The following is a 12,835-nucleotide window of genomic DNA, read 5'->3' as shown; positions in this document are numbered from 1 at the left end:
GCCCCTCTCCTGCTAGCACTCACTCTCTCAAAAATAAAATAAAATTAAAATAAATAAATAAGCATTAAAAAGAATGAAAGGAAGGGAGAGAAGGGGGAAGGGGAAAGGGGAAAGAGGAAACGAGGAAGGCGGAAGGGGGGAAAGGGAAGGAAAGGGAAGAGAAGAGAAAAAATAAAGGTTTTGGCTGATGCAGGAGCTCCTTAGACAAATCACTTACACCCAGGCCCCAGTCCTCCTCTGTGTGTTCAAGAAATAGATACAGTCTGAGTCCTTCATTTTACAAATAAGAAAATTATATTCAGAGAGTTAGCTTGTGATCAACAATTAGCTAATCTTCCTCAGATTCAACTATGTGCCAGATCTGGTATACATAAACTACATCGTTTTCATTATTAAAAAAAAATAGCCACTTATTTATCATTTATTAAATGCAAATGTAAGCTAACCAAACACATCTGTATTTTCTAACTACTTTTTTAATACCTACAATTAAAGAAGTTATAGAAGTTATTGTCATTGTTGTGGAGATAACTTAATGTTTAATTCTATTTTATCCAAAACTATCTTTGGTCAAAAGGAGTTTTTTCCCTGTCCCTATAAAGGAACTAAAGACACTTACCTAAACCAAAAGGGCTGCTAGTGGCAGAGCCAGATGTGGAGTTAGTAGTAGGAGCTGATGATGTGGTAACGTTGCTTCCACTGGTATTTGTTTGTTGAGCTGAATGATCTTGAGGCCTAGGAAAAGTAATCAAATCGCGGTGTAAACAGTGGAGCTAATTATTTTTAAAAGAACCTCTGAAATTCCAAAATTCTCAGAAATAAAAGTGTTAAGTTTTCAGACCAATTCAATTACAAGGTAAATACCCTGAGATAACAGAATTAAGAACTATAAAGAAACAGCAAAACCTTATCCAATTTAAACTACCCTTCAACTGCCCCTCCTCCTCCAGTATATGTACATAGCATTTCATTCCTTTCAATCATAATGATAATGTAAGATACGGAGACAGGTCACCTCACAGAAGAGAAATCAATGACCAGTTAACACCATGGCTGACTACATAAGCAACTTTTTCAAGTTTGTTTATTTATTTTGAGAGAGACAGACAGAGACAGCTTGAGGAGGGGAGGGGCAGAGAAGACTATCCCAAGCAGGATCTGTTCCATCAGCCTGACAAACCTCGAGATCATGACCTGAGATGAAGCCAAGAGCCAGATGCTTAACCAACTGAGCCACCAAGACGCTCCCATAAATAACTTATCTACCTCCTCCTAAGTTCTTTAGGATGAGGGGGTGGGAAGCAGTTCTACTCAGCCTCTTAAACTGTTAAAAGTAGGAAATAAAAAGAGCTCACCAACAACACAATGAAAAATCAATACCGGTAATAATATTAAATAATTATATCAATACAAGTTATCGTTAGGTAAAAAAATAAAGATACTTTATTGGAAACCCCTTCCATGTGATACCAGTTAAGTGTTCTGAATCTCACTCACTGTTTCTTTCGTGGATTTTAAGATGTACATTTTTTTCACTATAACACTTCTGAAATCAAGATCTTACAACTGCTGACATCTGGTCATCAACTGCCATGCCTGCACATTTGTATTCTACAGAATTCTACATGACTTCAAATGAATGATGATACTAGACATGCTGTATTTAATACCACATAAAGTTTCTTCAGAAAAATTTCACCATTAAATGGTACTAACGAAGTTACTGTGTACACAGGAAAGTATAGAAACAGGAAAAGAAGGAATGAATTTTCTATAAGTGAAGCAAATATTTGCTGTTGGGGGAAAAATCAGCATAAAAATTTGCAGAGTGAGTGTCAGCAGCTTGGAAGGAATTCCTGAAGAAAATACTGTATGCATCTTTTAGGAAATGCTACACCACAAATTCTCCATAGTACAGTTTCATCACATGTGCAAAAACCTAAATACTTATCCTAAAGTCAAAACATGATTCAAAAGAATCATTCGATGTGAAGTAGTGTTAGGAAGAATTTAACCCATTTATTTCATGTATGTTTTCTCAGTACATATGCAGAAGAATGATATTGATAAAATACCCTAGTCTAAAAGAGCTCTTTCACTAAATATAAAAATTTCGAGTGAAAAAATCTAACAGATTGATTGCAATATTTTTTCTTAATGACACACAGTAAAAAGGTCTTTTGAAAACTGATAAGTGAAATATGGCTACTCATTTGTGGTTTGCCAAGGAGATGAGACACCCCTGAACTTGTCCAAAAATCTCCCTTAAAACAAAAAACATAGCTAACTAGAAACAATTTGTTCTATAATTCAAATAATTTAGATATGATTGAATATTGAGGAAGTGCCTAAAATATCAAATGTGTAAGCATCAGCATTACTGAATCACATTCTTTTTTTGTAATTTATTACCAACAGCAACAAATAAATGAATTTTAATCTATATGAATAGTAATGGTGGAGAAAGCCATTTAAAGACTGGTTAATTTTTAAAAAGAAATACAGTTGACTCAAACACAGGTCTGAACTGTACAGATCCAATTATAGTTGGATGTTTTCCAATAAAGACATATATATATAGTATTATAAACATATTTTGCTAGTAACATTTTTTCTCTGGCTTACAGTATGAAAGCAATAAATAATACATACAACATATAAAACGTATGTTTACCAACTGCTGATGTTATCAGTAAGGCTTCCAGTCAACAATAAGCTATTAGTAAAGTTTTGGGGGAGTCAAAAAGTATACTCTGATTTTTGACTGCTTAAGAGTTGCTGGTCCTAACATCTGCATGATTCAAGGGTTAACTGTATAAGCCTTTATTCACAAGTTAAAGCTCTATGTCTTCTAAAAACATACCTGTTTTGTGTTTTGATAACAAGGTGAACAGTAAGTCCATCGTGAATTCCATGCTGACTCAAAGTATCTTGATCTTTCAAAATTTTTCCAGCAAATATCAACACAAGTTGGTCAGTGTGTGATTTGAAACGTTTAGAGATTTCTTCCTTGAACTACGTAAGATAAGAACAAAATGAATATTATTACAAGTGTTTGCATAGCATTACCCAGTCTAGTTTCTACTAGTACCTCAAAAAGGTCCCTACTACAGATATGGTCAACAATTCAAACAATATAAAGATACATCTTTTCTCTGTCAGTATCTTGATCCTAGTGGGAAATGAGTATTAACATTTCACTCATCTCTAACACCAAGGTTTTACTGTAAGTACACATATTCAACTTTCTGCTAAGGCCTAACAGTTCATTTCTTCCCAATATCCTTGTTCTCTCTGTATCAGTGGTGCTAAATGTAGTTAAGCCATGCAGAGCTGTTACCCAGTTTATAATAATCTATGCCTCAGATGTCCATCTCCAGTCCTGCTCCTTTCCAGTTGAATACATATAGAGTCACCATCATATTCCTGGCTTTCTATACTTACTTTCCTCCCCACCTTTATTATTTAACATTTATTAACAAGTATTATCCACACACATATGCAAATATTGTCCATATGCAAAGATACAGAGCAAAAGTCTTTCCCTGAAGGAAAACAGTTCCACAGCATTAGTCAAATAAACCATAAAGAGGCAGCACAAAGACATTTAAGGAAAGCTTTCCAGGGGCGCCTGGGTGGCTTAGTAGGTTAAGCGGCCAACTTCAGCTCAGGTCATGATCTTGAGGTTCATGGGTTCGAGCCCTGTGTAGGGCTCTGTGCTGACAGCTCAGAGCCTGGAGCCTGCTTTAGATTTTGTGTCTCCTTCTCTCTCTCCCCCTTTCCCCTGCTCACGTTCCATCTCTCTGTCTCAAAAATAAACATTAAAAAAAGAAAGAAAGAAAGAAAGCTTTCCAACGAATTAAGAAAGATTTGGAAGTAGCCAAGAAAACCTGAAGAAAGGCTTTTCAGGGACAAGAATAACATGCAAAAACAGAAAAAGATCTTCATACCATTAAAAAAAAAAAAACCCTTATTTATTCTGTTAGATCAGTATTTTCACATATTTTTATAAAAATCGCCTATCTGCTTAGGCTTTACTCTACTGTCCAAATCAGGACATATGAGTAGGACAAGGAATCTACGTGAACAAACTACCTCAGGGAACCGGTCCAAATTCAGAAAAGAATTACATCCTAAACCACTCTACCCCAAGACCCTACAGAAGTGGGTCTCAATAGATGATGGCACTATCACCAAGGAAATATTTTGGAAATATAAGGGAGTGTTTCTGGTTGCCATGAGTGGGACGACACATTAAATAACTTTTTTTAAATGTTTTATTTATTTTTGAAAGAGAGAGCATGAGAGCAGCAGAGGGGCAGAGAGAGGGAGGGAGACACAAAATCCGAAGTGGACTCTGCAACAACAGCACAGAGCCCGACGTGGGGTTCGAACTCATGAGCTGGGAGATCATGACCCGAGCCAAAGTCGGCCACTCAACTGACTGAGCCACCCAGGCACGCCCACATTAGATAATTTCTGAGATTTTATAAAATCTTGCAGAAGGCAGGGAAGGGGAAGTATAGAGGGATATAAATAAAACAAGACGACTGTATATCAATCATTGCTGAAAATGAGAAGCACATATCACACTCTGCCTTTGTGTAAGAATGAAATTTTCCATAATAAAGTTACAACATTCAGTGTAAACCAACTGTTTTTTATTCATAATGATAATGCAAAATTATGCTGCATTAATAAATATTTTGGAGCTTTTCCGTCTGAGCTCTCCATTTGAAAATATATGACCCTTAGTCCTTTTATCTATTTTAAGCAATTTCCAAATAACTAAACAAATCTTTGTTAAAACACCAAATCAATAATTTCACATTCCATTACTGACATGTCATTTCTCTCTTTGGAAGCAACTGGAAATAACAACAATGCAATGAGCTGCAGAACACGTGGTTTTCTAAGGACTGAATGAGAATGTATGTAAAATGCAAGCATCAGGCACACTGATGGGGGTCAATATGTAGTAGCCACTACTGTGCCAGCTTTTTTAATCCTCAGAGTAACTCAGAGATCAAGTTTTTAATCCTATTTCAGATACTGAAACAAAGAGAGGTTCAAGGTTCAATATGGCCCTCTCCTCTCAGTGACTTGGCTAATAAACTGCCAGGTTAGGATTCAAACCTAAGTCTGACCTAAGGACCAATCTACCCAGCTCAACAATAATCTATTTCATACGTAAAATGAGATCAGATTTGTGTTTCTTAACCTTGAAAAAAATCTTACCTTTTCAGAACCTTTAATATCCTTCAAATGTCATTCTGAAACAGTTTGTCTAACCTATAATTATATAGCATTTTAGCATATTTTAGGATTTAAGGTAAGGTGCCTGACTAAAGAAACACATCTACATTGACATCTGTCAAATCCCTACTAAAACACTAAAAAATTTTTTAATGCTTTAAGGAGGTATAAACTCACATACCATACAATTTGCCCATTTAAGGTATACAGTCCAATGGCTTTGAGTCTATTCACAGACATGTGCAATCATCACAATTTTAGAGCATTTTCATCTTCTCCAAAAGAGACCAGTACCCTTTAGCTATCACCTCCCTATTCCCCCACCACTGCAACTCTTAGGAAACCACTGATCTACTTGTTATCTCTGTAGATTTCCCTATTCTTGACATTTCACATAAATACAATTATATAACATGCGGTCTTTGTAACTGACTTCTTTTACCCAGCATAATGTTTTCAAGGTTCATTCATGTTGTAGCCTGTATCGATAGTTCACTTCTTTTCACAGCCGAATAATATTCCATTGCATGGATATGTAACATTTTGTTTATTTATTCATCAAATGATGGGCATTTGAGTTGTTTCCACCTCTGAGTTCTTATAAATAATGCTGCTATAAACATTTATGTACAAGTTTTTTGTGTGGATGTAGGTAGGTTTTCATTTCTCTTGGGTATATACCTAGATGTAGCATTACTAGGTCATATGGTAACTCTTTGACTATTTGAGGAACCACCAGAGTGTTATCCTAAGTGGCTGTACCATTGCACATTCCCAGGGTGGGAATAAGGGTTCCAATCTCTCCACATCCTCACCAATATTTATCACCTTTTTAATTATGGCCATCCTGGTGGTATTGACTGGCATTCCCCTGAGAGCTAATGACACTGAATATCTGTTCATGTGCTTATTTATATGTTCTTTGGAGAATTATTTATCCAAATTCTTTGACCTTTTTAAAATTGACTTGCCTTTTTATGAAGGAGTTGCAAAAAATACTTATGTAGTCCAGATACAAATCTCTTTCAGAGATAGGATTAGCAAAACAAGATGACAGAACAAATTGAGACCTTTTCGTCTCAAATGGAAGACGATGTTAAAGCTGGACATCAGCTGGGCACCTGAGTCAATTAATTTAGCAGACCCAAGAGAATTGAACCCTCACCTGGCAGTGCAGAAAGCTTAATAGCGCAATCAGTTGCCAGCATATGCAGAATTCCCAGAAAACCAATACCGGTACCACCAGAAGCTGAGGGCAGGGGGTGGTGAAGTAAGAGATGCCTAAGGCCTAAAACAAGGAGGGTTACTTCAAAGTCTCAGAGGCAGATACCTCTTCATTTCACAGTAAGCAAGCAACTGCTCTTCCTGAAACCCTTGTAACAAAAGACTGGAGGATTTTTTCTTTTCTAGAGAGGGAACAGACTGGTTGGACTAAAGAACACACAAAGCACACTGAAAGCAGGAGTGCCTACTAAAATAAAGATTAAACACAGACCTACTCCATGCTGAGCCTTTCTCCCTTCACCTCACATCGATGAAACAATGCTGGCAAGGGGTGGGGAGGGGGGTCTTCACCATCAGGCAGGAAAATTTTAATATTACAGTGTCTCCAAGGAGAATCTAACTATTATAAAAGAAAAAAAACTTAAAGATACAGACATAAGAGTTTTTTCCAGTTACCTTATAGCAGTGGTACTATCAACTCTGATAGGTGGGTGCCCCTATCAACTCTGGGAACCATTTAGCAGAGTCTGAAGACACTTCTGCTAGTCACAATAGGGGGGTAAGTATCACTGGCGTCTGGTGGGTAGAGACCAGACATGCTGCTAAACCCCCTATAATGCACAGGACAGCCCCAACAAAGAACTATCCAATTCAAAATGTCAGTAATGACAAGGTTGCAAAACTGCACAAAGGCTGTGGTTCTCAAAGTACTGTCCCCAAACGAGCAGCACTCATCATTACTAGGCTAACTTGGTGGAAATGCACATTCTCAGTCCCCAGCCCATACCAACCAAATCAGAAACCCCAGGGATAGAGCTCAGCAATCTCCCAGTCTCCCAAATGATCCTGATGTACACCTAAGTGTAAGGACCACTACCTGCTCTAAGTATAACAAACGTTCCCCAAAAATGTAGATGATAAAGAAATATAAATTGGCATGATTTGGGAAAATATTTTGAAGTAGAAGCTTATGGGAAGCTGAATTTATGCTTACTCTACTGACTCAACAATTTCACTTACGGTATTTTCTCTAACAAATTACGGGTCTACAGCTACACCAAAAGACATGTTCAAGGAGTGCAAACCAGTATTCTTTATTAGCCAAAAACATTACACAATCCAACTGAGAGCAAATTGTGGTATACTTAACAAGATATTACACACAATGACAACAAATGAGCTACAGCCACATGTTATCATGGATCCTTCAACGCAGAGCAAAACCCAATCCCAAGTGAAGATAAACTGTGTGATTTCATTTATATACACAAGTTATGTAAAAGGAGGGGTAAAATCCGTAATGCCAGAAGTGAGGATAGTGGTTACCTTTGAGAGAAGGTGGTGATTGTAAGGGATTGATCACAAGGTGACTTCTGTGGGATTGGACCTTTGTGCTAATACATGGAACTGTACATTCATGATGGGTGCATTCTCTGTATTATACGTCAATTAAAAATAGGTTTAAAAGTTGATTGTGAATGCCCTACACATAAGAAACAGCAGGAAATCAAACATAGGAGACGACTTTCCTGGGCATTCCAATTTCAAATGACTCAGTTGGCCAGGAAGCTAACATATACACCTTGTCTGTGGCAGGTAGTGGACCAGAGTAGATACAACACATAGAAATCACAACACAGATGATCACCCAAAAAGAAGACATGGTTACCCATGAGCATCATATCTGACAAAGACAGTTTAAGACAGGTTATACAAAACAGCCATAACCTCAAAAGCTTATACAACAGCAGTGAATAGTTCTGTTGAGCCCTTAGTAATATTTAAGGACCGGAATCCTCCTAACATCAGTATCTGAAGGATAATCAGAGCTTTCTGGATGGACTAGATGCATGATACACAGTTGAAAAAGCATTTACATGAATCATTATTTCATTAAGCAGCGAAAATGTGCCTGGTACTATACATACATTATTTCACTCAATTCTTACAACAAAACCTCCAGAAACCAAACCAGTCCTGATAGATCCATTAAAAAACACTTTCTCTTACAGAATTCCAGCACTGTTGAAATAGGATCCTCCAATCTCATAGAACTCTTGGTTCTCAGAGCCACCTGAGGCAATTCAAGTAGGAGTTCATAGCACTTCGTAGTCAAACTTGGAAAACATTGTTAGAAATGGTGAGAGTTCAACTATACCTCTAGTATTATATAAAGGGAAACTACAGAATCTACCAATTATAACCCAGTTCTTATAAAAATAAATTTTAAATTTCGAATCAATGTCAAACAAATGAGATATCAGAACCACTATGAACCCAATGAGGAGATTAATGTAATAGAAGACTAAAGTGACTCTTCTGAATAAATTATCCAAAGCTTGACATAAACTAGCAAAACCCAAATTATTAAGTATTCAATTCAGCTGCCTGCCACTCCATTTAAAAGTGAGTAAATCTTACTTTTTAATTGTACCATTTCAAAAAGCTATGATATGCTTCCCAATACTGTATGCTGTATTTTAGAAAACTCTAATCCAAATATGATCAATGTAAACAACGTTATGTTTTTATAGAAGGACCAAAACTCTGCATACTTCAGATTTCCTTAAACTCCTATTCTGCATCATTTAGGTAGAGGGCAATAGTTTCAGCTTATAGTGGCTTCAAATTTTCCAAAATATTTCTAACATTTGGATTTTTACCTCCATGTCTGTTTTATTTACTACACTTTCACTGAACAAGAGAAAATGAGAGACTAATTAAGTGTTATTGACAGAAAAAAAAAATGACAGCCTGGGTGGCTCATCGGGTTAAGCGTCTGACTTCAGCTCAGGTCATGATCTCATGGTTCTTAAGCTCACGCCCCATGTCGGATTCTGTGCTGACAGCTTGGAGCCTAGAGCCTGTTTCAGATTCTGTGTCTCCTTCTCTCTCTCTCTCTCAGTCAATCCCCTACTTGGGCTCCGTCTCCCTCCCTCCCTGCCTTCCTCTCTCCCTCCCTCCCCCCCTCTCAAAAATAAACATTAAAACATAAACAAACATGAAACATTAAACATAAAATAAACATTAAAAAATAGTAATCTTAAAAAAAACCAGTAATTATGAAAACTGTCAAAGCTGTTTTAGACAGTCCACACATACTATTCCCCTGCAGCAACAAAAAACTTATGCAACAAATTATATAAAATGCTTCTATCTAGCTAGGGAAGAATCTTAACCATAAAGGAAAGATTTTTGTAATTTCCTTTAGTTATTTCTAGACTATCTAGATAGATATTCCCATTTTTGTCTTTAGGCTCCACGTGGCAACCACTAACTCAAAATGACAAATATATGCTAGAATAGCCCTCTAAGGATCCATATTTCCTATAAGTTTCCTATTCTGCTCCTGCACTGACAACCTACAGTAATAACCAACAGGCCAAACAGTTGAAAACGAGGAAGAACCAGACATTTTCCCAATAACCAGAAGAATCAAAATTCTAACATACTTCAAAGAAGTAATTTATGTTAATGGTTTGAAATCAACCCAGCATGTACAGACCAGTCAGTAGCCACTTCTCACAACATCATCCAAAGTCAGGTATTTTCACATCAATCGATTCTCCAGCTAACTGAAAATTGCCCCTGTGTGATCACCGAAATTATTTTACATTCTACTAAATTTAACTTTTTGATAGTGCTGAGTTACTCCTGCATGTATCAACTACTGTTCTGCAATAATGTGAGACTGTTCCAGACTCACTCTTAAGGGGTTCTGTATCTGCTTTTCACCAGACTGTCAGTTCTTACCTTGACAGCATACATACCTCCTCTTCCCTCCAAATCAGGGGAGAAGAGACAAATAAGTAATCAAGAATTGGAAACCCATATAAAATAGAATGCTGATATACTCTGAAATGCTGCCCTGAAATGAAAATGTACGCTTTAGTATATCAACTTTTATGGTGAACAATCTCAGCTGTTCACTTGATTCCTTGATTGACTGGAGGAAGGAAATGAGACACACACCCAGGGTTGCAGCGAGGGGAGGGAACAAAGTGGGAAGAAACAAGAATGTTTTTGAAACATTTAGACCTCAATTCGAATCTTGGTTTTGCCACTTACAAGTTATGGCCTTGAGAATATTACCTAAGTAACTCTCACCCAAGGTTTCCTCATCAGTAAAACGGAGATAATATTTATTCTGTAGGGTTGATGGGAGAATTAAGAGATCTATGTAAAATGCCTGGGGCCAGAGTACTCACAGGCAAACACTCTACATTCTAACTAATTATGTGAGGATAAACTGAAATATAACTATTTAAAATTAAGTTAATCTGATTTTAAGTTAGCTAAAAGAAACACTATGATCCTTTACAAATATCCCACAATCCAAAGTTGCCCGTTACCTGGGATGGGGGTGGGGGTGGGGAACAAGCAGAAACACTTTGCAACCTTTAAAAAGCAGCTCTGAATATTAAAATATACATATTAATCATATTTCTTGCAAAACCACATATTAATAGCATTCAGCAAGAATTTTCTAAATAGGTGTCTGAATAATATACTGTATTCAAACATTTGCTATTTGTTTTCTAAGTCACCAAGTCTTTCAATCAGTTCCTCATTCAATATTACTACTAACTCTTGAAAAAAATCCATACTCAATAAACCATCTTATGTAACAGCTCATCCAGTTACCACTCTCCAAATAACTGACGTCTGAGTAACCTTGTTAGTATTCGCATTAAAAAACTGCATAAATCTTACACAAAGATGTCAAGTATGCTAGAGACACAAGCAGCTACATGGGAAAAGGGCACCTTTCTCTAGAATTGAACACTCAGCCATAAACATTACGGAACATTATCCATAAAATGCACTATTTTTAAGAGTCTCTATGATCTAAATCTGACAAAATAGCAAACTAAACGTTCAACTGCTCACATGCTAGGATACTACTAAAGCTTCCTTCTCCTGCAAAAAAATAAGACTCCATTCAGTGGCAAACAAAAGGGTGCAGAAAGAATGAAATTAAAGAATGAAACTAATACAAATAGAGCATATAACTCTGAGCCAGATACTTAATACATATTATCTCATAAAACGCTCCAAACAATCTAGTGAAGCAAGTATTATATCACACGTTAAAAATGTTGCCATGAGGCTCAAAGGGAAAGCACCTTGCTCAGAGATGTCTCCAATTCCAGAGTTCACATTCTCTCCAAAATGCAGACCATGTTTCAATATACTTAATAAGCCAATATACATTTCCCCCTTTCTCAAAATACGAACGAAAATTTTATGAATAATAAATACTAGTGGAATAAGATAGTTCCATATATGCCATTATGAATGGAAAGACCACAAACAAGTGAAAAGAGTGAAGTATGGGTAATGAATGATTCATCTGCTTAACAAGAATAGAAAATAATGTATGAATACACAGATGCTTTTCTAGACAAAATCTCCAAGAGTGTAAAGGCTATAAAATTTTTTATCAAAAACCATTACACCAGAGTCTAGAATGTATAGCGTCTCCTTAACCAGTAATAAGTAAACAAAGCAGTCTATGTTGTCATTAACTATAAGACATCAAACTAGCTCAGAATAGCAGAAATTTACCTGGAAAAAACAGAATTCAGATCTTCTGGGGTAACGAAAATATTTTGCAGAAGAGAGAAACACACAAATACACTTTATCCTACTCATAATTAATGAAACGTTCTCCATGCTAACCCAAAACTTTTTGCATAAAACAGATTTATAGATGATAGCAGCTTTTGTCCCTAAAAAAATTCCAATCCTAATGAAAAATATTTTTAAATAGTGAAAGCTGTTCTCACAGAAAGAACAAAAGAAATAATGCCATTAGACATTTAATCATACTAAAAATAAACATCACATTTTTGTAAGTAAATCACAGTTTAAAATATCAAGTACAAAATATCGCAAATAAATCTTTAAAACACTGTTTTCTCACTCAATAAATAGCATTATCACTCAATATGTGACAAGCACCACGGGATTAAGAGGTTAAGCAAAGCAGCCCCCACCCCTGCAATTCAGTACAGGGTAGTGAGGATAAAGTCTATATAATCACAAAACGGTATCACAAATTATAATTATTGATCACATTTAGATTGTTAAGTCCAAACTCTGATAAACATTTAAATAAATTTTAATCATTGTATTGTACAGCAGAAACTAATGTGTAGGAGGCGGATGCAAGATGGCGCCTTGGCACCCTGCCCGAGCACATGGCGAGGTACGGCCTGCCGGCCTCTAGTGCTCCCGCCCCCCGGCCAGATACCGCGATGAGTGAGCGACCAATGCGAGGCCATGGAATGGGTCAGCCCTGCCTCTGCCAGCCTATCATGAGCTGCCGCGCAGCCTGGGCGGCAGGTATATA

The 12,835-nt window shown here is 36.7% G+C and overlaps 1 protein-coding gene across 2 annotated transcripts in view; it reads right to left on the bottom strand.

The window, feature by feature from the left end:
• The window catches only part of UBQLN1 (ubiquilin 1), a 39,697-nt gene that overhangs the window by 17,524 nt on the left and 9,338 nt on the right, over window positions 1-12,835 (bottom strand). For both annotated transcript variants that reach the window (XM_029920058.1, XM_029920059.1), the window contains exons 2-3: window positions 2,864-3,015; window positions 620-735 (exon numbers count right to left, since the gene is read on the bottom strand). In XM_029920058.1, the coding sequence (XP_029775918.1) occupies window positions 620-735; window positions 2,864-3,015 (268 nt within the window). The remainder of the gene's footprint in view (window positions 1-619; window positions 736-2,863; window positions 3,016-12,835) is intronic.

Source organism: Suricata suricatta, chromosome 13, assembly GCF_006229205.1.
Source record: "Suricata suricatta isolate VVHF042 chromosome 13, meerkat_22Aug2017_6uvM2_HiC, whole genome shotgun sequence".
Classification (NCBI taxonomy): Eukaryota; Metazoa; Chordata; class Mammalia; order Carnivora; family Herpestidae; genus Suricata; species Suricata suricatta.
Note: the sequence above shows the minus strand (reverse complement) of the source record. Positions and strands in the feature narration are given on the sequence as shown.